The following is a 27,379-nucleotide window of genomic DNA, read 5'->3' on the forward strand; positions in this document are numbered from 1 at the left end:
CCAGCACACACTCATGCCCGTACACATGCTCTGTATCTTGTCTGCTGGGAATGCATGGCCATCCTGAGGTGGGGAGTGGTGGTGGTGGTGGCAAGACTGCCATCTATGAATAAAGACAAAATGCAAGGCAGTTAATAAAGTACTCAAACCCCTGCTACACAAACTTTTAGTATAATTAAAGATTTGGGAATGCATCTCCTACCAGAGAGAGAGAACTAGTGTGTTATATATACATGAAGAGATTTACTTCAGGAATTTGGCCTATATGATTGAGAGCACTGACAAGTCTGAATTCTGGAGCAGGAGCTGATGGCGGGAACCTCAGTTCTATTCTTAATAGGCCTTTTAATTGATTGGATGAAGCTTGACCAGGGGATTGAGAATAATCTCCTATACTTAAATTCAACTGATTATAGATGTTAAAGTAATCACATTTATCAAATATCTTTTGATATCAGCAACATCTAGGCTATGTTTGACTGAATATCAGGGCACTCTGGCCAAGCCAGCATGACCCTCACAGTGGATAGAGTAGAAGTCTAGAGCATGGTCCTCCCCTTCAGGTATCTTGGGCCTAGCCCTTTATTTGTGGGACAGAAAAGACCCATGGAATGGCCAACAATAAGCAAAAGGCTGACCTGGTGTTTGGAACATGGAATGGGGAGGGGGATCTGGCCTAGTTTAGGGGTGCAGTATTGATGAATGAATCTCCTGGGACTATTGCCCCTACAGATTACCAGTGACACAGAATTATTTTTCCTTCTTCCTAATCATTGCATTCTCAAATTCAATTTTCTGATTCAATTCATGTATTTTTTGCATGCTTTCATTTTCATTTACTTTCCCCATTTCTCTTCATGCCAGCTTCCTTATCCACTTCTTTTTACTAATCCCCAGCTTTTGATCTTCCTCTATTTTGTGTTGCTCTATTTTTCACAACACTCTGAATTTTCAGGTTTTTCTTATGCAAATATTGCTTTAATTTGGCTGCCATCATCACCACCAGGGACCCTGATGGTGCCACCAGGAATTTGCATTAGGTCATGCAGGAGCCCTTCCACACCTCCTCAGCCAGAGCTGTTTGGCCTTCAATCCACTGTCTCAACTGAAAAATGGGAGCCAGAAACAGTTTTATCTTAGGAAAATGTCAAATAATGAAATGCAACAAACGAGGGCATGAAGGGGCCATTGGTCTTGTTTTAATATCACTCCAGTGAGAGGCCAAGGAGCAGGGATTACAGAAAGAGAGCCCACCAACCTCTAATTAGAGCGAGGATGGAACAAGTTAAACTTCAGTGAGCTCCCTCCCCTGCAAAGATGTTTCAGCATGAGCTACATGAGATAACCACTGAGGTAGAATAACTCAAGTATGAGTGAGGGGTTCTAGACTCTCTTTTTCAGAAACATCCAATTCTGGAGTCCTGATGAATGTTAGAGAAAGTAATATAGTCACAGGCTTTGAAGTGGAAATTAAGAACCACCAGGATGGTTCACGGTTTTTCTCGTGAAAAACAAACTAGAATCATGAGTTAGTTCCCTCCATTTATGTATTATATAGGTTTTTTTTTTTAAGATTTTATTTATTCATGAGAGACACAGAGAGAGAGGCAGAAACAGAGAGAGAAGCAGGCTCCTCTCAGGGAGCCCAATGCGGGACTCAATCTCAAGACCCCGGGATCATGACCTGAGCTGAAGGCAGATGTTCAACCACTGAACCACCCAGGTGCCCCTATAGTTTTGTTTTCTATACTCTTTGACAAGCATTACTTCTCCTCCATGCAACATGAAACTGACTCCAGAGCAAGAGGGAAAAAGACCTGCACCAACCACCCCCAGTCAAGCTACCTTCCAGGGTGGTGAGGCAAATGCAAGATATTAATACGTAAGAAAGAAAAGACTACTAAGTGGGGCCCCACTATTACTCAAAGGTTTGTGGTCAGGCCCGGCTTCTTGCCAAAACCTGCAAGTTTTCTTGGAAGCAAGGCATAAACATTCCTGCAGAATGACTCCAGCAAATTTTGCTAACTTGTGGAAGAGCTGATTGAACACCAATTTGGCTGATGCAAGAGGACACTGATTCACAAAACACCCATTGTCTAGAGGCTGCTGAGAGGGCGCCCAGGGGAAAAAGAGATGAGAGGGACAAGGTGGACTGTCCTGGGCAGGTGGGGGAGGCAAGCCCACGAGCACCACTGATGGCAAGAGATGCGGGCCAAACCCTCTGAAGGCATCTTTGCTACATCTAGCAGGTGGCAGACACATTGCTCCTCTCTGACAGGGAGATCCCACACTGTCAGCAATTATTCTATGAAAAGTCCCCAGGAGAAGAGACTATCCCGGCAAGGATGTTCACTGTGGCATTATAGTGCCAGAAAACTTGGAATTACCTTAAAACAACTTATAATAGGGGAGGGATTAGATTTTTTTTTAAAGATCAACTAAAAGAAATATCATTAAACCATTAAAAATGGAATAGTCCTTAAAAAAAAGATTTATTTGAGAGTGAGCGCATGTGTGCATGAGTGGACAGCGGGGAGAGGGGGAGGGAGAGTCCTAAGCAGGCTCCGTGTTGAGCACAGAGCTAGAACCAGGACCCTGAGATCATGACCTGGACTGAAATCAAGTGTCGAACGCTCAACTGACTGAGATGCCCAGGGGCGCCTCGAGGAAAGTATTCTTAATAAAGACAAGATAAGAACACAATAAAATAAAAGCAGTTGACTGTTCCAGGGTAGGGGAAATATAGGTGGTATTTTTTTCCCCTTTGATTATTCTTCAAATTAAACTGTTTAAATGGAAACAAAACTAGGAAAGGGAAAGAGGGGAAAGACTCTCCACTACAAGGTATGCTCCAGAGCTCTGTCGGCCCCAGGTGGTAATAACTCCCCAGTGTGTTTTTCTCTTACTGTGCAGTGCTTAGAACAATGTTTTCAGGGAGAAAAATAATGGTATTCTTGAATCTGAAAGATAAGGGGAAGTCTTGACCTACAAACAAACACAGTAGAAGGAATACACCCTTCTGTGCAAATATCACTGTACTGCTGTCAGCAAGGGAGCAGTGCCTTAGCGGGAGGTCCTCTGGGGACAAAGTTTTCACAAAGAGGTTTGCACCCAGGAGTACAAGCACTCCCTCCAAAACCAGAAGCACAGCACAGCCCCATCTCTGCCTACCTCTCCTTTGTAATTCCAGCAGTTTTCTGCCCCTGTGTCTCCAGATCACGGCCGGCCTCCTGCCCTCCCAGAAGGCACAGGAGGCCAGGTGATGCGGCTGCAGTTTTGGTTGTCACTGGCAGCCTCTCTTCCCTGCCTTTTCTCTTGGGGCCCCCTATTATGTTCCCCCTTCTCCCTTTCCCTCCTCTATTTCAGGGGCCCACTGCCCACTGCCTGTTAACTTTCCAGCTCACATGGGAGGAGCTGAAATCCATCATTGATACTGATTGATAGATCATGATTTATACTGGTGATGATAGGTGGTCAGGAGTTAGCATAAGAGCATTTTCATTTAGTTTTAAGGGTTGTTAGAATACTAGCATTGAAGTCTTGACTTTAAACACCCTACACCTAAAAGTAATCCAGGCATGCCAAACAGGTTTTTAAAAATTTGAATATGTGGTTGATGTTTTAATTATGTCTATCTGTTAATAAGTCCAGAGGGGTCTACAATGATAAATCAGCAGCGGCTGTCCTTTAAGGGGGGCTCTGGTGCTGGCCAATGTGGCTACTCAGAAGGTAACCTCCCATAAAATAGTAAATCCTATCATAAAAATTGCCTACTCCTTATAGACTATCAGGACTATGAATGATTCTCAGCCAGCAAAAACAGTTTTCAGAGGGAAGAGAATTCTAGTTTCTTCAGCGACTTACATCTTCCCTGGACTTCTCTGGAGAGCAGCTTCAGTGTGCGCCGCGGCAGAGTCTACGGTGCCCATCAGATCAGACAGGAGCTTGGGAGAGTGGAGCTGGACCAGACTCCCTGCACAGGGCACGGGACTTGGCACTAGTGTGACGCAGGAAGAGCTACGCAAACGTGCCAGGCGCTGTTTCTGCCCAAAGCCACCTGCCTGTAGCCCCGCATCCCAGCGGCTTATCACAGCACTGGAACACACCTCAAGTTGTACATGCATTGAGTCCTTCCAACCAGATAGCTGACTACTTAACTTCCTCCTCTCTCCGGGTCAGCATGGGACACATAACACTTGCTGAGTCCTGACTGTGGGTTCCAATACGGTTCTGGGGCTTCCGAAAAAGCACCGCCTCCCCTTACTACCTCTGAACAGAAGGCCATCAATAGGGAGCTCTCTGGACTTTAAGCCAATGTGAAAGCAGGTTGCAACTAATTTAGAGGAAGGTCCTGGCGAAGGAGGTGACACGTCGGCTCCAAAGATCCTGCACTCCCAGGCGGGTCCTGCACTCCCAGGTGCCCACTGAGCTGTTGTACTGAGAGATAGGATGGAGCCAAGGAAAATGACAGTGATGACAGATCCATGACAGCCTTTGGGAAAACTTGATAGGGTAAAAAAGTCAAGAGACCTCTTTAATGTCCCCAGGTGATACACTTGCTGCCACAGACAGGCTGCCCCATGCTTTGGGAGGCAAGAAAGGCAGAGGCCAGGTGGGCACAGAGACAACGGACCCAGGGCGTGTGAATAGGGTGGAAAGGTGTGAGCATGCTTCAGGTGCTGGAGAGGTGGGACATGGTACCCCACTGGCCTCATCAATACCGATGTCTGGGCTGTATTTTCAGGAGATAGAATAAATAATGCAGAAATGGCAGAAAAAAACGTCTTAAGAAAAAGCTTTGCTGGGTGAATTTTGCCTTGATGAGAAAGAAAAAAGAAATGCACAGAATTGGGCACGCTGGGGATTGGAGGCTGGCGGACTCCGTGCATGCAGCACCTGACACTGAGTAGATGAACACAGAAGGAAAAAGCACAAGGCAGGCAAGGCCATGGGAGGACACAGGGCAGGAGAGGAAGTGAGAGGAAACATACTTTCCTATGTGAGGCCAGGAGACCTGCCCAAGGCTGGTCCCCAAAGGGAGGCCCAAGCCAGGAATGAAACAAGCAGATAGAATTGGAGCTCCTGGGGGGCTCAGTGGGTGGAGCATCCAGCTTCAGCTCAGGTCATGATCCCGGGGTCCTGGAACCAAGCCCCACATTGGGCTCCTTGCTTCTCCTTCTCCTTCTGCTGCCCCCCCCCTTGTACTTATGTACTCTGTCAAATAAATAAAATCTTTAAAAAAGAAAAGAAGAAACAGAGATAGTATCACTTCTGGAAGGACGTGAGGCTCAGAGCAGGGTAAGGAAACTCCCAGATCCCAGAGTTCAGGGAGTAGGGCTGCTATAGGCTGGTTCTTTTCAACCACAAGGGAGGTTCAAACACATTACCTCTTTAATTAAAAAAAACAAACAAACAAAAAAACCTAAACTTTTAAATTTTAAAACACATAAAATGTAGAAAATCATACAGTTGAGGGTATGGTGTAGAGGGCAGGAGCTTGGGTCTTCCTTGGCTACTTTAACTTCCCTTTATACGACTCGCCCTCCTGCTTGGCTCTTCTCGCCACGTATACAAACAGGTGTCACCAATGTCTGAACCATTTGCTCAATCAAGCCTCAACTTTTTCCTACTGGATACATTCCAGATTAGCCATAGCCCGGAGCATTCTACAGTGTTTCCAACACCTTCCCTGCAAAGAAAAGCCTCTAATATGACCCTGCCTTCCAATTACCTGCAAGCGACTGCTTTGAACATGCTTCCTCTTGTCTAGCCTCTCGAGACACAAGACCACTATTGCCTCTTCCCTGATCCCAAAGCCAGCAAAACAAGTGGCTTAGCCTGACCCGGCTCTGTTTTTTTCTCTGTAGCCTCCCTGCCCTGCCTTGTACTGTTTTTCTTCCAGAGAGAAGGCTGAATGATTGTCAGGGAGCATATCTACTTGGCCACAGGTACCTACTCAGGGGGACATTTATAGAAAAAAGCCATCAGTGAAATGCTGGGTCTCCCCAGCCTGTCAGAAAACTGTGGGCCACAAAGGCAGCTGACGGTCTGACATGGCTTCCTTCTCAGAATGCTGAATATGTGGGGAGCAAACTTCCTGAGGATTAACATGAACTTGGAGAACCGGACCTGGTTTATATTAATACTGGTTCATAAAAGGAAAGAAGAAATCAAATGACCGCCTGCCTCCACAGAGTCACAGCACATGGGAGAGAAGCATAAGAGATACTTAAAGTAGTGAACTTACAATTTCAGATCTTTGCCCCTAAAATACATTCACCCCATCAGTTCTCCTTTGTGTCACCTCCCATTCCGTGAAAGAGCTTGCAGTACGTTCTAATTTAAGTGTAGCAATCCATGCGGAAGCAGGTTGCTCATTCATCTAGCCAACAACACAAGACCCAGCGCACGCCACACAGGTGCACCTGATTTGCAAGTACAAGAAGCCTGCTCATTTCCGGCTGTCACCCCTGGAGGGACCCACTTCTGTTCACACAGGCCCATGACTAATAAGAGGAAAACCTGGCCACGATTTGCATCCCTACTCGGAAATCTAAAGGCTAGATGAGGGTGGCTGATGAAAAGTGTGTGGCCAGCATGACAAGGAAGATGCTGTCTGGGCATCTATCCCCAAATCAGTCCTGTGGGACACGTGGGAGGCCAGCTTTGATTTGGAAAAAATGACTCACCTCTCCTGAGCAGTTACAACTAGCATTCTTTTGTTCTAATGTGCTTGTGTTTTAATTGAAAGTGAGTTAAATCCTCTTTTAAAGTTGATTTTCATATCACTTTTGGGACAACCAGAGGTATTCAGTGTCACAAAACTAGGACTGGAAATCACGGCTTATAAAGTGACCAGGTGGAAATCTCTCCACTAAGCAGAAGCCGGTTAGAGCTGCATGTTTATCTACTATGAGCCTAAGTCAGATAAAGAGAGTCAGAAACAAGGGACATACAGAGACAGAAGAACATGGAAGGAGAAAAGACAAAGAGGCAGTAGAATATTATATCTCACTGAAATTAAGACTGGATCAAAAGTTAAATGACTACTGAATGTTCTACTAAGGAAGAAACATGCTGCCCATAAAAATAAGATGTTAAAATGTAAAAACAACAAAAAACCAAAACCATAAAGTTTACCTTAAAACAGATGAACTACAACACATCAAGTCTTTGATCAGTGTCTCACTGGGGACAGAGCCAGGGCTTCTCCAGCTTGCTTCAAGGAGCATATGAACGTCTTGCAGAGCTTATTAAAATGCAGAGTGTGGTTCTGCAGGTCTGAGATGGGCCCTCAGGTGCTGTGTTGGTAACAAGCTCCCAGGTGAGGCCCCCCCATGCCTTCTAGGAGTCTCACATGCTTAGCCAGGATGTGAGCATTTCAGCTCAGAGCTAATACGCTGGTGGCAGCTGTTGCATTAAAAAAACTATACGGGATTCAGGGGCTCAACTCAGAAACCATGGGCACCATTACAGCACCACAGTCTGTAACACACACTAAACCATTATCATATGCCAGGCATGTTCTAAGCCCTTTACATATGTAACCCCATCTAACCCTCATCACGTCCCAATGAGAAATAGTCCATCGTCACCTCCACTCACAGGTGCAGATGCTGAAGCACGGAAGTGGCACAGGTTTGAATCCCCATCAGACTGCAGAATGTGAATCAAACCACAACCTCTTGAGCCAGTGTCTTAATAGGTAAGGGCAAAAAATAACAATGTACCTCTCATTAAGATGGGATGAGATCTTAAGATGAGATGACCTGAAAATACCTGTAAATCATGAAAAATATAAAGGAAAGTGCTTTGTAAACTTCTAAACACTATACAAACTAAAGTTACTGATGAGTAGATGATCCTCAGGGGTTCCCTGTGCTAAGACTCCTAATTCCTGTGTTACAGTCTCATATTCAACAGAAACACCTAAATGAGTTTATCACAAAAGGTCTCCTCAGTTAATTTTACTATATGATCTCAGAGATACATTTTATTAACTGAAACAATTCTTCATAAAAGGAATTAGACCCAGATCCCATAAACTATGCCTGCCCGACAAGAAACCAAGAACTGAATTCCTGCAGCTCAGGGCATGAAAAAAAGAAATCCAACCTCAACATTACATTGCTCAGAAGGGTGAATAAAACCTGAGATAAGCAATTTCCAAAGCTCATTACCAACACATTCCAACAGGCTGAGAATCTGCTGATGGCTTTATGATTCACTCCAGCTCACCTCCACCTACCCTGCCTGGATGGAGCAAGAATTTATGGGCAGTACAAGCTCAGATGTTGTCTGGGTGAGGGTTTTATTATCACAACACAACTTCCTTTATTACGATCATTAGCTTAAGAATATTGACTTAAAATCACATTCTTGGCCAACAGGATCTTGTGCCCTAGTGACCCAATCTTGGGCTACTAGACTGTAGCTGGACTTGTTCATCTGGCATTTCCAAGCTTACAAAGGGCTGCTCCATCTCAATTCTGAAGCCAAAATGGAAGGGAAAACATGGGGTGAGCACCTGTGAACATAACCCAGTAACCTTGTTCCTTCAGGTACCTAGCAGCCCATCTTTCTCCCAGTCTTGTTCTTGCCAAGCTTACACAGCTGTGTGGGGACAGACAATCGACAGCAAGACAGTCTGTCATGGTCTAGGTTGCCACAAAGATGAAGTGTGTCTTGTTCCCAGCACTTTCTCTTTCTGACCAGGAAATAATGTCTGCAGCTTCTTGAATGGGCAGGCCTGCACAGAAGCCTCCCTAATCTTTCCCTGCTCCACCCTTAGAATTACTCTTCCATGCTTGGCTGCAAATATTAAAATATGTGCTCCAGAGTTGGTGAATGAAACTCAAAAACAGGAACAACATAAAGAAAATCAATGAAACAAAAAGTTGCTTCCTCAAAATAATCAATAAAATTGATAAAGTTCTAGCAAGGCTGACAAGGATAAAAAGAGAGCAGACACCAATCCCCCATATCAGGAACGAAACCAGGAATATCACTACAGACCCTGCGGACCCTAAGTATGAGAGTACCACCAACACCTTTAAGTTCATGAATTCAACAACTCAGAAGAAATGGAACGATTTCTTAAAAGCCACAAACCATTAAAACTCAACCAAGATGAAACAGACAACCTGAATGGTTCTTATAACAATTAAAGAAACTGAACTTGTCATTAAAAATCTCTTGGGGGGGGATCCCTGGGTTTGGCGCCTGCCTTTGGCCCAGGGCGCGATCCTGGAGACCCGAGATCGAATCCCACCTCGGGCTCCCGGTGCATGGAGCCTGCTTCTCCCTCTGCCTATGTCTCTGCCTCTGTGTGTGTGTGTGTGTGTGTGTGACTATCATAAATAAATAAAAATTTAAAAAAAATTTTAAAAAAAATCTCTTGGAAAAGAGCTCTCCACACCCCAGTGCTTTCACTGGAGAATTCTACCAAACATTTAAAGAAGAATTAACAAAAATTTTATAATCTCTTCAAAAAAATAAAGAGGGAAAACTTACCAATTCATTTATGTGTTATTACCTTGATAGCTAATGAAGTGTTACCTTGATATCAAAACTAAATAAAGACAGTAAAAAAAAAAAACCCACAAAGCTATAAACCAGTATTTCTTCTGAACTTAGGAAAAATTCTCAACAAAACATAAGCAAACTGACTCCAGCAATGTCTAGAAAGAATAACACACCTGCTGGTATTTATTTCTGGTATACTAGGCTGCGTCAACATGGGAAAATCAATCATAACCTACCAGATCAACAAAATTAGCAAATGGCAAAACAGCATCTTTCTGCTCCTCTGATATCTGCATTAAGACACCACCATGGCTGAAGAGAAATGCAAGCCATCATTCTGGCCAGGCCCCCTGCCTCTCCCACTGCAGCTCACACCCCAACTCGTGGGTAGAACTCCTGGAAATTCACACTTGGATTTGATTTGTGCAGAGCTGTCTACACACAACACCACAAAACAGTATTCCTCACTGCATCGCTGACATGGCACCCGAGAAGCCAGGACAGTGGCATACAGGCCCATATGCTGCACAAGGCATCTTTGTGCTCTGCAACTAAGGCACCTTGCAGCTTTCATACCTGAAAGCACACTAGCCCTAGTGTGGATCAAAGAGAAAAGGTTCTGCCAAATTTCAACTTGCTCTGTGAACCAAAGGAATGAGACTGAAGCGCCCATGATGAGTCCCTTGACCTCATCTTAGCTCCTGGTATTTTCTACAGCAAGGCTGAGCCTTAGTGCTTTGGCCCACACGTGAAACCCACCGCAGAAGGAGAATGTCTTGGAAAGATAAATTCTTTGAGATCTTTGGATCTTTTGAACTTAAGACATATAAAAAAAAAATCTTCACTTTTTATTGCAAAACATCCCCAATTCAGCTCCTTTTTATATTAAAGTTGCCCTTAAATGTTTTGAGGGAAACTCAGAACACCCTAAAATCTAAATTCAAGTTCAACTAGCTCTGAAATTGTGAGTCAAAGGGGTGTCATGTAACCCCAGCTCTGACCGGGGCTCAGCACACGCGTGCAGATCTGCACACAGCAAGGTGGGGCTCCCGAGAGGCTTTCTCACTTTGCCTGACTCTCAATGTCTTAAGTGGAAACAAGACCACAGTCAGCACAGGTTTTCCTTTAAGAAATTCATGTGATAAAGTCAAGACTCCTTAAGCCACCCCACCTAATGGGCAGAAATACTGATCCACTATGCCCAAGGGGAGGGTGGGGAGGTGGGGGGAGTTAAGAAAAATGCGCCTTTAGTGGGTCTGCTGGGCTGCAGTGTGGAGAACTCAGAGGGAGGAGCCAGGGAAGGACTCTCTCAGCGGGACTCTGGCTCTGCCAGCCCCAGAGCCTAGGAAAGCAGGGCCGCAGTGTGGAAGTTCAGAACCCACACCTGTGACTTCTCTGCCCCAAGAATCAACAACTTTGGGAGCAGGTGCCCAGTCAGTGTGCTGATGGCCCTCCCATGTCTGGCTGAGCAGCAATGGTCAAAGCACCTGGGGGACAACACTGGTGTCCCTGCCCTCTGACCTGTTCCCTCCATGATCCCCTGTCCCACAACTGAAACACTTCACCTGTCACTAAAGTCTCTGCAGAGCTCTGGAATGCCCACCACTCTATTCCTGCCTCACCACACCCTGGACAGAGGGACCTGCTGTTTCTAGGCCTGCCTGAATTCTGTCGGTAGATCATCTTTATTTCTAAAAGTGAATTATCTTTTACACATTCACCAAAGAAACTTGAGGTTCTAGTCACACTTTATCGTCTCATTTCTGTAGCCTTTTCTCAATTTTTCACATTCAAACCGTATCCTGCTGAATTTTAGCATTTGCTGCCCTATGGGGACTTCAGACACGTGAGTCGCACAGTAGCCAAAGTAGAGACATGGGTGGGATTGTCAGGTATGTCGTCCCTGGGAACATTCCTGTCAGCCAGTAATATGATTATATTCAGTCCACCAGTGGAGACAGGACAATCAGAAGGAGGGCAGAAAAAATGAGGCCATGAGAACACCCAGAGTGGCCAAATTCAGAAACCCTTCCAGCCCTTCTTCCTCCAACCAGTATAGTGAGGCACTGGAACCCCTCACTGCTCTTCCAAACCTGGAGCTTCCAGACTGCAGCTGGTTCCAGTTTGTGGTCAACATAGAATCCTTTGCATATGACTCCCACCTAATTCTATGATACCAGAACCTCCAAGTTTTTCCTCAGGTTGGCTCACATCTTTCTGATTAGAGGAAGCAAGCTTCAACTTAGGGCTTTTCTTTATCTTTGGGGCACTGAGATACCTTACAAACAAAAGTAAAAACTGCCTTAAAACTTCTCACAGGGCAGCTGAGGTGGCTCAGCAGTTTAGCGCTGCCTTCAGCCCAGGGTGTGATCCTGGAGACCTGGGATGGAGTCCCACGTCGGGTTCCCTGAGTGGAGCCTGTTTCTCCCTCTGCCTGTGTCTCTGCTTCTCTCTCTCTCTCTCTGTCTGTCTCTCTGTCTCTCTCTGTCTCTCATGAATAAATAAATAAAATCCTTAAAAAAAAAACTTCTCACAGAGTAATACTGAACTTTTCTTGTGGTCTGTTAAAGTGTTCCCCTTCTCTAGACATGGGGAAATATTTTAAACACAGCTCCATGGGGGTGCTTTCAGCTCAGTGTTGTCTTTCAAACATTCTACCACTGATACTAAAAAACATTCCACAACTTTAGGAAATTAAAACTACAAACTTAACAGTGAAAATCCCAGGACTCTATCTTGAAGATATAGGAACATTAAGTGGATTTAAACAGTAAGGACACAGAATTGAGCTATTCTGTGGCAAATGACCATGGCAGTCAGGTCAGATAATGAATCTAATGGGGACGGGACAGAATGCCAGAACCAGGGAGTGGGAGCAACACATGATCAGGAACTGGGAAGCTCCAGCACAATGCTCACGGGCTGGCTTCCTAGCTCCAGTCTCAGGCTGGGACTGGCAGGCTCCCGCAGGAGGTAAGCCAAGAAGTGGGCCTGTTCCACAAACAGACAATTCAGCCTGAGCTCCATTCCCTCTGCCCTGTGGACCTGGACAGACTTACTCACTCTACCAGGTTCCTGCAAGATGAGAGTGGGCAGACGGTTCTGTCTTCCCATACAGAAGCTGGGGAAAGCAACAGCAAGCCAGTGGACAGAACCAGATGGTCTGAGCCTGAGACCCTGGACTCTTCACTGCAAGTCCTGGGGCCGCTTGGATTGTCTATCCTGCCTAGCACCAGGTCCTTTGTACACACGTATGCAGTGAGGTGATTTTGAAAGTCACGTACAAAAGCTTTCCATGAAAGAACAAGGGTGTGTGTGTGTGTGTGTGTGTGTGTGTGTATAATGTTCTATTTATATGAGATGAACATATTGCTAACAAGTTTAAGGCTTACCCATTATCTCTTCCTCAAGTTCTTGAAATAAACTAGACCTCTCTAGATGATACAAGTTTACCCAAAATTTAATTTTTCCTCCTCTTGAAAAATCATAACACTGGAGGGAAAACCTGAGACTATGAGAAAATGCAATGTGTCACACAGAGAAATTATGTGGTAATTTCTATGTCCTCTATGAAAGGACAGGAAACAGAGAAGTCTATCATCAAGTGTGAATATCAAATGACTTACTGTAACAGAGGAATCTCTGAAACATGTGATGAATTGCTACATAACGTTTTATTTTCCTTGTCTGTTGACTGAACCTGAGAGAAGAGCTTGCCCTCAGTCCCCAGAACAGAGCAAGTAGGACCCAGCGCTGACTTTCCCACCACCCTTCCCCCATGGCCACCTTTCCCTCCAACTGCCAGAGGCTGGAAGCAGCCCACTCACCTCCACAAGCCGCCAGGCCTCACCGATGATGGCATACTGGAGGCGATTCAGGACAAAGCCATCAATCTCCTTCATGATTCTGACTGGGGACTGTCCAATCTTCTGCATCAGGGCGTAGGTTCTGTCCATTGTCGCAGGAGCCGTCTCCGGGTGTGGGACCAGCTCAACCAACGGCACGTAGTATGGTGGGTTTACCTTATGAGAGAGATGGAAGGGGAAGGGCTCAAAAGACAGCTCTGGAGTTGGGCTGTTGTTTTGGCAGACTTTGCTTGCCTATCTTGAATGGTCAGATGGGGCAGATTTGTCTTTGGAGAGGCCTCTCTAGATTTAGCACCCATGACAAGAAACTTGAAATATGAAGTAATCTACAAAGGTGGGAAAGGAAAAACTTGAGTGCAGAATTCTGTGGTTTTATTTATAGAAAAATCAGAACCAACACAGGAGTTTGAAATTTGGAGGGGCAGATGACCATCTGAAACATCCAGGACTAATCTTCAAACCCCTGACCTCCCCACAGGATTTCTCAGCTACCAGTTGTTTAGACTTCTTAGGCTACTACCTACCCCAGTCATCCTCAGAGCCATTTTCTCTATAAGAGTCACTGCAGGTTCTTGCCATTTTACTGTGTTGGTATTAAAAATCATTGACAGCATGATTTTGGGAAATACCCAAAACTTGGTATTTCCCTAACTTCTCCATGTTGAGCCTCAAATGTCTGCCCCACCCCATCCCCCACCAATCTCACCTAGATATCACACAGCATCAGAACTCTACCACAGCCTCATCATAATACAGCCTAAGATGGGAAGGGTTGGTTCACCGTGAATAGGCCCCAAGGGAAATGCTTGCCTAGCCCAGCATTTACACTTTGGGCTCTGGTTTTCTTGCTGTACTTTGAGAAGCTGTTCTTGAAGAAAAGAAAGTTATCCTAGGTCCAAAGAAAATGCTGGTTGGTAGAACCTGATTAGCCTCACCATTAAAAGCCAAATGCACTGTAGTAAAATGTTCTCCAAATGATGCTTTTAAATAATTTTTCCTTGATATATGGATGAAAATTGATAGAATCTTATAGTCACTAAATAGCTTTAAGAAGCATCCATTCTAAAATGACTTCTACAGAAAAGGGAAAGAAAAATTTCTTTCCCTAGGACATCACATAGGAGAGGCCTCTGGTCTACACACAGTTTAGCCTAAGAGGTTCCTTCTGCTCTCAGCCTGCCCTGGTCACTCTCTCAACCCTCTTAGAAAGCAAGAGAGGATGGCACCTGTTTTCAAATAAGTAAATTATGAATCAGTGCCTCAACTGAATTGCTTATCTCCTGCCTAGACTAAAGTCTTATAAAAATGTCTACCCCTGACTTTTTTAAATATCAGAATTGTAAGAACTGGAAGTATGTGTATCTTGGATGAATTTTTTCTTACTATAAGACAAAGACGTTGGGCTTAAGGTCTTTCAATGTTGCAAGCCCCATAGGTAGCAAAAACACAGTTGAGACAACAGTTAAAAAGCATTTGTACATACCACTTGCTAGTTTCCTTGTGTAAGTATTCCTTACAGGTTCTCCTCCTGCCTACACTCTCCTTAAATGGTGGTGCTCCCAGGCTGCCCCCACTGGCTTCCTGCTACACCCACTCTCTAGCTCTGGGAAGAGCTCAGCAGTTCTCAGGCCATCACTCCTACCCCAAAATGCTGTGATCTCACACAGAGCTCATCTCCCACTGCAGGCCCATATTTGCAGTTGTGCGTTGGACACACCCCTAGGATATCCAAAAACCATACACTCAACCTGTCACGAACTCCACTCCCATTTCTCCCACCCTAAACTGTAGGTCCTCTTCCTAGTACCACACCTTGATGAGACCCATCACAGCCTTGACACCCAAGTTAATACCATGAGAAGTATCCTTGGTGCCTGCCTCTCCCAGGCCCCTCCTCTCCCTACACCTTCCCATCCATGATTCTGTCAATTCTATTCACATCTTTCAGAAAGCCCATTCTTGCTACCACACACTTAGCTCAGGCCATCACCTCCAATGTAGATTCTGGCACTCTCCTTCCCGGCCTCCCCCTCCAGGCTCATCCTCTCTGCTGCTGCCAAGGTGATCCTTTGTCAGGCAGGGGCCTGTCAAATCCAGAGACAGAAAGGAGAACCCGAGGCTGCCAGGGCTAGGGGCAGGGGAATGGAGAGTTGCTGTTTAATGGGGACAGAGTCTCAATCTGAATGAAGACAGAGAGTCTGAGCAGATGGTGGTGAGGTCTGCAGGACAGTGGGAATGTGCCTACTGCCACTGGACCGTATACTTAGAAATGGTTAAGGTGACAAATCTTATGTGTATTTTATCACAATTAAAATTAAAAAAAAATTAAAAACAGGATGCTAATCATACCACCTCCAGCTCAAAACCCTGCATGACTTTAAGTCCCTACCACCCACTCAAATACAACTGCACGATCTGGCCCTTTGCACTTCCTAAAACAGGCCAAGTCTCCACACTTCTGTGTCCATGTGCTCCAAGTCTATAAGCTTCTGCGAGAGGACCTCCCAGATCTGAGGCCCTGGATGGGGTCGTACTTGCCATGGCACCTCAGTCCCAAGACAAGGACCCTGACCCCTACTGCAGGCTCAGAGATGGGCAGTGACAATGACATGGTAGAGAGAGGAGAGGTGGGGATTGGAGAGGACAAGAGGTAAGCAAAGCAAGCAACTCTGTTAAATATGAAAGGAATGGCTGTTTCCTGACACTACTCTCTTTCTGACGTGACGGCAGGACCTGGGCCTTCTGCTGTTGGAGTCTGTGAGTTAGACTGAGAAACATATTCTCAAGAAATGAGAATAACAAACAAAGGAGGAAAGGAGGCAACTTTTCTAAAGGTTACAGGAGATGGTCCACAGCTCAGCTGGCGAGAGAGCGGAGCTGAGCTTTGCTGGAGGCCCAAGAGAGGGCCTGGCCTGTGAGGCTCTTTGAGAGCTCAGGTTGAGCTGGGCGGTACAAGGGGGGCATTCTCCATTCACCTCATGAAAAGCCTGCCCAGAATCTGGACCGGAGCCTGGGAGGCATGTGATCACAGCGATAGCACAGCACACCCAACACAGAGCTTTCGCTTATTTTCTCTGCAGCAGATTAAACAGAGTTAAACTCACAGAGGAAAGGCAGACCGTCCCTTTTCCCAGAAGACAGGTGCAGCAATTTGCGATTCATCTGCACAGCCCTGCTGGGGAGGGGGCACTCCTGACCTGGTGAATTCCTCTTCCTCATTGAAAAACGAGTATAAAAATGAATCAGTATCTTGTTTACCGCAGGTGGACAAGACTAAATCCTTCGCCATTTTGATACTTTACATAGGAAAGTCTTTTTGTTAGTGATAACCCCCACCCCTCTGAAGGTAGCAGCTGGCAATCTGAAACAGGCACTGCTTGCACACACACACATACACACACTCATGTGCTCTCCACGAACAGCAAACTTATAGATAAATATCCAAAGTACCATCAATATGAGGGCAAATGGTTTTAGGGTCAGGTGGGAGAGTGAGTCAGAGAAGGTGCAAGCGTAGGCAAGGAGGCTTGGACGGGAACGTTCTGGGTGCCTCATGCGAGTTGTGTCTGATTTGACTCCAGGCTACCATGGCTGACTAGTAACCTACGTGAGAGTTGTGTGTTTAGGAACTGTTCCCACTCAAGACTCATCCCTAAGCAGATGGTGTGAACTTCCCAGGCAGCGTCATCCACAGGGCATCCATAAGGGTGGCACCAAGAGCATCTGATGGGCTCACACAGCCCCATCAGCTCCATGGAACCATCACATCCCCAACTGAAAACAGATTGTAGACCGTGGCTGAAACTATCAGTAGAAAACTGCTTGCTTTGATTGATCACTAACATAGATCTAAGTACCAAGAGAGAATGCAGCCAAACTCCACTTTCAGTTAATCACTGGCTACCAAATGGGCATCCCTGAGCCTCTCTACACATCCACAGGGAGATGAGGCAGATAAGCAAAGGCAACATAAAAGACATCTGAGAGGAAGCCTGTCAGGGACACAGACAATGGCCACATTAACACCCCTCTTCCTGAGCCCACCACTCTCCTGGCTCCAATCTACCTGTGCATAGAGAGAACACATCCAACCTATAGTGACTTCCACTCACCCACCAGTGCTCAGAGGACCTGAAAGCTCCTCAGATGCCAATGGGGAAAAGTGCCCAAGAAACAATATGTGATGTGGAAACTCCTTGGCTGTTGGTTCTTCCACAGAGGGGTGGAGGCAGCAATCTTTTGCAATTGCTGACTATCCCCTCTTGCCACAGCCTTTCAGAGGCATGAATAGGCTTCCCTTGCCTTTATCCTATTTCCTGTCTGGGTGAAGAGTTGTGAGTGACTAGAGCACAGAGCTGAGGCAGTGCCATGTGAACTGATGAGCTGGGATTCTCCTGCCCAGCTACAGGGCTGAAGGGAAACTGTAGCTCCTCAGAGATAGTAAATGATTCTTGATGATTTAGGGATTATCCATCTAGCCTAGGTTGAATTGCTCAAAGACACTTTTCCCCCCACTCTCCTTGAGCTCAGTGGAATGAGGACATGGTGGGCAGCACCAGTACAAAAGAAAGAAAGGATAAAATTCCAAAGACAGTCAACTTGGGTGATTTCATTTGCTTTAGTGAATGTTGGCTTGGGTATAAAATAATTTACAAAAGTAATAAGAGGTTAATTTTTGAAGTAAGGTCTGAACTTAATTTGCCTATGCTGTTTGCCTTTGATTAAAGAAGTAAGAGTGAGCAATCCTGGAATGGTAGTAGGAGAAATGTCATTACTCAATAGTCAGGGGCTGAACTACTAGTCAGAGGTACTCGTTAGGTGTGACAGAAAAGTGAATAAGGTGTGGTCTCATCCATCAGGCTTAAAATGAAGAGATACAGGTAGAAATCTTGTTAAAGGACTTTGGAGGGGATCCCTGGGTGGCTCAGCAGTTTGGCGCCTGCCTTTGGGTGTGATCCTGGAGCCCCAGGGTGTGATCCTGGGACTGCATCAGCTCCCTGCATGGAGCCTGCTTCTCACTCTGCCTGTGTCTCTGCTTCTCTTTGTCTCGCTGTGTCTCTCATGAATAAATAAAATCTTAAAATTAAAAAAAAGAAAAACTTTGGAGGTATTTTCTAAACAATTTGACTTAGTTATTTTTTTCTTTCTTTTTTCTTTTCTTTTCTTTTTTTTTTTTTTTTTTTTTTTTTTTTTTTTTTACCTGATTCAGAAGTAAAATCTCTGGCTAGAAATTGGAAATTTTCAAGTAAGAGGCTTACACCTGTCACTGAAGCAACCAACAATCTAATAAGTGGTTTACAGTTTCTAAGAGTCCTTTTTACAGACATGTAAATATCACAGAAGCAAAGATAGGACATGTTTCATGTCACCTGGTATTTGGATGCTGTAGTTAAGGTCCCTCTTGGAGCTAATTTCCTCTATCTGAGTGGTAGCTACACATGACTGGTTTTCTTCTAGGCTCTGTGGGTCTACGTCTCTGTATTTGAGGATGCTTGGTATTTGGATGCTTCAGTTAAGGTCCCTTTTGTATGTCAGTAGGAAGACATCCAGACATCCAAAACCATACAGCTATGTGAATGGTGGTGCAATTCTTGTCAGCACACAGAATCCAGCAGGCATCTGTGACTTCCCCTTCTTCCTCCCCTCCCTGAGCCAAGTCTGTCCCCCTCCCCTGCCCGCTCTAAACTACTCTTGCTCAGAAAGAGTTCTTTCCCTCCTCTCAGTCTAGAGCCCTGGTCCTCCATACTTGGAATACTCCCCCAATTTTGTGAAGCAGCTGCTCCCCTCTCTGAGCCATCTTCAATATAGAAAGAACCTTCTGATTACCCTCCAAAGGCAGCATCTCCACCGCATCACAAGGCTGCTCTGTGCCTAAGCCAGTCCCAGCTCTTCAGAGCAACTCTGACGATTCTGTATAACCCAACTATTGTCAAGCCTTCCAGCATTTTCCTCCTGCTCCCCAAGTATGTGAGGTATGGGTGCCCTTCCAGGCAGGCTAGCCTCCTTATGATGCTACACACCCCATGCTTGCTCTTGGCCAAGCGTCTTTGTTTACAAACTTTCCCAGCCTCACATTCTCTCCTCTCTTGTCAGCCCAACCAGATCCTGCCCAGCTTGGCTCCAGTTTCTCCATTAGGTTGTCCCCGGCCTTCACCTCCGATGGCCTGCTGGTGCTGGGGGTATGGCCACTGTCATCTACTATCATATCTATTATGGTTGAGCTAAGTTAGCTTTTCTGTCCTAACAGGCTGTCCTGGGTCTCCAAGGTCACACTGAGCTCAAACCCCCACCAAGTGATGCTTGGATTTCCTCTCTGATTCCCCTTTCCTCACATTACCACATTAATCTCAAAAAGATTTATTAAGCACTTGCACATCAATGTGGAACTCACTGTCCAATATACCTGATCATGCACCCCCTAGTGAGTAAGTTTGTCCAGGTAATTACAACAAGTGGGTTCAGGGAACAAAAGAAAAAGGGGTAGTGGATTTAAAGTCAACCAGAATCTCCGGAGCAGGACCCAGAATCTGCCTTCTAGCAAAACTGATCCTACTCTGAATTGTGTTGAGTATACTACACAACACAGTTACATGGCTACAAATTCTTACTCAATATATACATTTTGTAAAAGTGGCTTTTTCCCTGAGGGTGGAATTATGCATTTAGTAGTCTCTCTCTTCAGTTAGAAGGTGAGTTACACAAGGGTGAAAGTATATAAGTATCGTGCATTCTATCTCATTATGCACTAGGTATGCAGATACAATTCAAGGCATTTTTGGATTAAATTCTTTTTTAAAATGCCAGTATTTTACAACTTTCTAAAGATACTTTTAAAAAACCCACTAAATTATACAATTTTAACTGTGTGGCATATGAATTATACCTCAATAAAACAGTTAAAATTTACTAGCAGATTAGTCAAAATGTATTGCTCCTGAAAACCAAAATGAGATATAACCAATTCTTGAGGTGTAAGGCACTCACCGGATGGACCACAAGGCACTGCTTCACGTGCGCCAGGCCAGCAAACAGCTTAGAAGGCAGGAGGCAAGAGGTGGAGCTGCTTAAGACAACTTTATCGTCGACAATTTGATCTAACTGAGCAAAAATCTTCTTCTTCAGCTCTAGGTTTTCTGGAATACATTCCTGAAAAGGACATATTCAAATTACTATTCATGATACTGTATTCAGTCAGGCACCAACCCAAGCATGTCATGTTTGATTCATTCCCAAAATGAACCGATTAGATAACTACTAGCAAAATTTAAGAACAAAACAAAAAGTTGCTGAAAAACACAGCAAATCTCCATAACTCTGGAAACTGGGTGACATAATATGGGAGTTGTATTTTCTAGTTTTGCACAGGTCTGAAAATTCTCATAACAAAAATGTCTGCCAACTGAAAATTCCCATAATAATGCAGTCTGCCAAGTCTATGGGGGTAGACTCGACAGCAGAAGACATGACACCATCTTTGGCGCAATGCTACAAACAGCAATAGTAGCCATCACCACTTATTTTTCCTATTTGTCCTGACCATCAGATCAACTTATCTTCAAGGAAAAATCTTATCTTCATGAAATGGACAAACATGTTACATCCATAATTCCCAAAAGGCTTCTTGAGCATCCATTTCTAATTGGCAATCCTTTTGAAAAGGACTTTTGTTTCTAAAAATCTAAAATTACTTTAATAGGGACACGGGAGGAGGACAGAGGACCAAATTTGGATCAAGTGCTGCAGATAACACCGCTCTGAAATCCTAATCACGCACAGAGCCAGGGTAGAGTGAGAGGACATTCTCAAACACCCAAGTGTGGGCCTGCAGATGAGGCCTGTTCCTGGGAAAGTCAGATACACGGTGGATACTGCCCTGCTTTGGATGGAAGCAGAACAGGAGAAGATGCACAAGCTGCTCCAATACTAGAAATACTAGAGGCAAGAGGCCTGGGGGGTGGGGGAAGGAATCATGAATTCCCAAGGTTCCCTGGTGAACTTATAGGATAATGGTCTCAGTGTGGTCTGGTAATCATCAGCATCAGAATCAACCGAGTCCTTGTCAAAAATACAAATTCTCAGGCCCTCATCCAAACCTACTTAATCAGTCTCTGGTGGTGGGGTCCAGGTAGCTGCATTTTTGTCAATCTGATGATTTTTGTTCCTACTAAAGTTTGAGACCTACTATTCCGAGGTGTGGATCCAAAGTGTGGATCATCTATACTCTCAGTGTGGCATGCTACCAAATATATCCTCAAGAATCTCTCCACTGTGTCCAAGCTCTGTCCTACACTCCTCCAACTACACAGACAAACCCAAGGATGCCCTGATTAGTGTAATAGCACTATGGTAGCAGAAATGGTATAAACACCAGCAGAATACCAAAAGTGTGTAAAGGTGAGCATGCAATGCTGAAGGACTACTGGGATTATATGAGAATCACCCCTCAAAAATGAAAATATGTTCAAGTTTGATTTAGTAGTATCTAATCATTAATAATGGAATCCAATATATTGAAATCAACTGTGTAAATATTATGACATAAATTCCATTTTTATACCATCTACAAGATTTTAAAAGTGTTACTCTGAGGGTAGGGAGTCAATATTGTGTTTGTTTATACTTTTTAAAAATATAATCAAACCATGTTAAATTTTATTAAGAACAAAAGGTCATATAAGCGCCACATCTCAAAGACAGGGAAAAAAATGGAGTCATTTAAGAACTGTAAAGGCCATTGTATTAAATCCCCTTATCAAAAGGGGAAAAAAAGCTACAGTTGCTGGCTGGTTGTACTGAGTAATTCCTGGATCAGTTAAGTCAGCGAGTTGGGTTAAGTTTAAATGGAGCCTTGTAGTAAAGCCAGAGACTAAGAATGATGCAGATACTGTTTGAGAGAATAAAAGAGTCCTTGTGAATAGCCTTATTGTGAGCCTGTCATGCAGATTCTCCCCTGAAATGCTATGCCTTTCTTCAGATCGTCTGATTATCAAAGAGGCAAGAAAATTTGAACCAGAGGAAACCCAAACCTGCTACAATTATGTAAGGGTTTTTTAATGGCACATTTGCTTGATGTTTTGTTGTTGTTGTTGATAGTAAAAATTGTTCAGTTTGGTGGGCCAGGATTATAATGCCTCTGTCCATGTCAAGCCTTGAGTTCATTTCCTTGCTATTCATTAGGGAGCTGATACTCCTCGTCTGAGAAATGGAGTCTGAAACACTACTAATCAGGACCTTTATCACTCGTGGTTTATTACAAAGCTAAGAGACGCAAGGGCCATTCTCTTTGCCACAAACGGGCTGGGAGGAAGGGCAGAGTACCAAACAATGAGACAGCGGAGAACCCAACTGCAAAGCAGGCTTGCTCACTCTAAACTACAGCCATGTGACCAGGTGAGACTCCAGCCCATGTCTTTCCAACAAAACGGTGTTTTTCAGAGGTCCTTTCTGGAGAAAATGTGAAGTGTTAGCAAATGTTCTATCTCTACTGAATGTAATGAGCTTGACTTGGCTTAATTAAACTCTGACAGCACTTTGAAACCAATGATCATTATCTGTTTGTATTTTGTTTATTTTGAAGTGGGAGACACAACACATAATAAATGATATTCTCACACACAACTACTATAGTCCGCATGCTCAGATTTCAACAAACCAAACAAAACTCAGGACAAATAAAGCACAATGTAACTTCCCAAGTACCACAGCCCTACCTGGTACATCAGAAGGAGTTCACTCATCTCAGGCAGTATCAGGCGGTTAAAAAGCGAGGTTAAGTTTAAATACTCCTTTTTCCTTTGCCTTCTTGAAAGGAAGAAACTGAATGATGGTATTATAGATACAACTTTTAATTCTTTCTAATTTACTTATATTTTAAAAGGTAAATCATTTATAAATTGTGGTGTTTTGTTATTAGTCAAAGGTACCTGTGATAGCATTTAACTCATTAGGAATGTTCTAGAAAAGCAGCACAGCCATGGCAAGTCAGTGTACTGGAGAATTCCCAAGCAAAGGAAATAACTCATATTTAAAGTTTACTAAATGGTATATATTTTACAAAACAAATATGTTCATAGGGAAAATGAAATTTCATTGATTTTTTAAAAATCGATTCAGCCATTTTAGATAGGCATCCTGTTGCTAGAAAAATCTACATTTGTTAATACAAAACATCTGGAAGCAATTTCAATGTACTTTCCAAAAAGTCAAACTAAATTAGAAGACCTCAGTACTTAAAGTATTTTACATGCAAAGAAATTTTATTAGCCAAAAGACATGGGGAAAGAAAAGAAAGGTGAGCTAAAACCCTACTGCAATCACGGCAGAAGGAAATTAATTTTCAAACTGAAGATGGAAGTGATCCACATTACAGTCTGTTAGCACTAATTACATCTATTCGAGTTTTCATTATCATAGGCAATGAACTTAATCTTATGTCTTAATCAGAGGCTTTTTTTCCTTAACATCAAAATAAAGTTTTTAAAAGCATATTACAAATCCTAAGTAGAGTTTACAATAATCTAGAACAAATTGTACCCAACCTAGAGAGATCTTTCCAAAGTAAAAATCAATCTAGAACATATATTTTTTATTGGAGTTCAATTTGCCAACATATAGCATAATACCCAGTGCTCATCCCATCAAGTGCCCCCCTCAGTACCCGTCACCCAGTCACCCCATCCCCCTGCCCACCTCCCTTTCTACCACCCCTTGATCGTTTCCCAGAGTTAGGAGTCTCTCATGTTCTGTCTCCCTCTCTGATATTTCCCACTCATTTTCTCACCTTTCCCTTTATTCCCTTTCACTATTTTTTATATTCCCCAAATGAATGAGACCATATAATGTTTGCCCTTCTCTGATTGACTTATTTCACTCAGCATAATACCATATTTAGGAACGTTACTTCCCAGGGATTAGTTGTTAAGGTTACCAGAATTATTGTTGTTTGCTTTAAATAGCAGTCTTTCTATGGGTAATCACAGGGAATGAAGAAGAGGCTGAAATGCATCAATTGCTGTCCTGATTAATGAGTCTATTCCTATCCTCATTCCAATGCTATTTCTGGTAACTTTTATGAAATTTTTTATTTAGAATTAGGTTAAAATACTTGCCATGAAAAAAACCACAATTAAAAATATTTCATTTAAGCTTGCAAATAGCATACAGTTTCTTTCTTTTTTTTTTTTTTTAAGATTTTATTTATTTATTCATGAGAGACACAGAGACCGAGAGAGGCAGAGACACACAGGCAGAGGGAGAAGCAGGCTCCATGCAGGGAGCCCAACGTGGGACTTGATCCTGGGTTTCCAGGATCACGCCCTTTGCTGAAGGCGGCGCTAAACCACTGAGCCACCCAGGCTGCCCAGCATACAGTTTCACTGCATTTTAAATAATATTTCTCATGAAGAAGACCTGGAATTTTTAATACAAAATTTTTACTTAACAAAGTGCTGAGAATAGCATAAAACATAAAGTTGGAGAAGAATTAAGGTATAAGGATTTTTTTTCAGATTTTAATATTTATTTGAGAGAGGGAGAGTATGAGCAGAGGGAGGGGGAGAAGGAGAGGCAGAGGAACAAGCTGACTCCCTGCTGAGCATGGAGTCCAAGGCAGGGCAATTCTAGGACCCCAAGATCATGACCTGAGCTGAAGTCAGATGCCTAACTGGCTGAGCCACCAGGTGCTCCATGGAATGAATTTTTAAGGAGAAAAATTAAAAATAAATAAGTTGATGTGAAGAATATCACATCAATCGCTGAGACCATTTATTACCAATGAGAACTATCTTTAAACTCTAGGTGATAAATTTGAGAAGACTATATAAGTTTTTTTTTTTACATGACTTTTTTTGCCTCTATATCAAACAGACATGTTGCATTTCCATCAGGGATCTCTCCTTATAGTGCAGCAATTCTCAAAGCAGCAGAGAATACGCAGAGAGTCTATTTGTGAGATTTGGAGGGGAAAAATTAAAATATGATGCGTTTGTTAATAATTGAACTAGATATTTTAGCCCACTTTATTGTGGCAATGAGTGAAACAACAAATTACATTCAACATATTTTGTTGGATGACACTATTTTATGAAAACATTCTCATTTTTGAAAACTCAAGTTTTATAGTATCATAAAACTAGTTTCACTTGCAACCATGTATATATTTGACTATAAAATATAGTACTTTCAATAGGAATAATATCACCAAGGCAATAGCTATCTGTATCTTGACTCCATCTGTCCAGAGGAGAAACCAAAAAGTCAAAATTTATAGGTGTGACTAAAACAGTTCTTATTTATTCCTCAAGTTCTTTTAATAAAAAGAATCTAAAATTTCAACAAGCCAAGCATCCAATTTAAGAAGTCAGAAATATAATAAATCCAAAGAAAAATAAAAAGACTATAATAAAGATGGCAGAAACCAATCAAATAGAACTAGAGTTTCTCAAAACTCAGTCTCAGACTCTCTTCTCACCTAAATTCTCTCTCTAGGAAATCCCAACTAAGCCCACAGCTTAACTCACCAAACTAAAGACTCAACTCACACTTTTATTTCTCCTCCTCAAACTATCTTCATATGGATACTTCATGGGCACCTCAAATTTATCTAATTTCATCCCCTCTTCTAGTGCTAGCTGGCATATAAATTTTCCAGTATAGAAAGAAAAACCTTAAATACTCTATTAATCTCATGATCTATAGGGAAGTAACATCACAATTCCAGTTCCCTGCCTACAAAATTTCACTAGGTTTAGGTTTACCCTAGTGACTCTCATTATTTTGTAAAATGTTTGTTTTGTTTTGTTTTTGTAAAATGTTTCTAAAGCATCAAATTTATGTGATAAAAATATTTATAATCAGTAGCGTTAATATTTAATAGTCTAATACTAAGTGACAATATTCTAATGACAACCTACCATATACTTACTTCATAAAGTCATTTCTCTCCCAATAATAACATATGACCAAATCTAGGTATATTAGGCTACAAATAAACATTATGTAAACTCCAAAACTGGGGGAGGAAAGAAATTTTGTATTTCAATATTCTAAAAGTTTACAAGTCACATGCAAGAGAAAATAAATATATTAAGAGAAATCTGCCCATCTTTTGAATTGATATTTAGAAAATGGCTTTCAAACACCAATACTATAAAAACATGGTTAAACAAACACCAATACTATAAAATAGAATTGAAAGATGAAAGCTCCATGAGAGCAGGAATTTTTATTCTTAGTTTATTGCTGTATTCCCAGCTCCAAGAATAATATCTGACCAAAAAGGGGGCCTTTAGTAAGCATCTGCTGAATCAATGAATTAATTAATTAATGAAAAATTCTGTGATGTAGTAAGTTTCATACAATGCCTCACGAGCTCATTGGATACATATTTACTCTTCTCTATCATTACATTATTTTAGAGAAAATGTCTAAAGAGTGCTGAAGGAATAAACACAAGATACCTCTCTGCCTTTTGGCAGCCCAAAGGGCAATCCTACCCATTCTTGGACCTACACATTCAAAACAGACTCCCATCTTCCATGGACTAAAAATCTGTTTTCTTTAACTAAGGATTTGTTCTGACTTAGAAAGATATTCCATTGAAGTCCAGGCATTTGTTTCTCTCCTTCTTTCCCAAAATCTGCAATAGCACAAAGCCCAAAGGGTGAATTGATCTGTCTCCTTTCAGTATATATGTGATGGATAGATTCTCAGCTACTGCAATCCGTTCCACACTGCATACACAGGACCCTGCCACTACTGCTAATGCCCCTCCCGTTTATTCAGCTACTAGTCATGTTGCTAATCCCACAGATCATACTCCATGGTAAAAACAACCTCTAGTATTTTTTTAAATTTTTATTTATTTGTTCATGAAAGACACACAGAGAGAGAGGCAGAGACATAGGCAGAGGGAGAAGCAAGCTCCATGCAGGGAGCCCAATGTGGGACTCATTCCTGGCATTCTGGGATTATGCCCTGAGCCGAAGGAT

The 27,379-nt window shown here is 43.1% G+C and overlaps 1 protein-coding gene across 3 annotated transcripts in view; it reads right to left on the reverse strand.

Annotated features, from left to right (window-relative positions):
• The window catches only part of CRYL1 (crystallin lambda 1), a 178,904-nt gene that overhangs the window by 11,284 nt on the left and 140,241 nt on the right, over nucleotides 1–27,379 (reverse strand). For all 3 annotated transcript variants that reach the window (XM_055317312.1, XM_055317313.1, XM_055317311.1), the window contains exons 4-5: nucleotides 20,376–20,537; nucleotides 13,353–13,547 (exon numbers count right to left, since the gene is read on the reverse strand). In XM_055317312.1, the coding sequence (XP_055173287.1) occupies nucleotides 13,353–13,547; nucleotides 20,376–20,537 (357 nt within the window). The remainder of the gene's footprint in view (nucleotides 1–13,352; nucleotides 13,548–20,375; nucleotides 20,538–27,379) is intronic.

The sequence above is a fragment of the Nyctereutes procyonoides genome, unplaced genomic scaffold (assembly GCF_905146905.1).
Source record: "Nyctereutes procyonoides isolate TBG_1078 unplaced genomic scaffold, NYPRO_anot_genome, whole genome shotgun sequence".
NCBI classification, from domain to species: domain Eukaryota; kingdom Metazoa; phylum Chordata; class Mammalia; order Carnivora; family Canidae; genus Nyctereutes; species Nyctereutes procyonoides.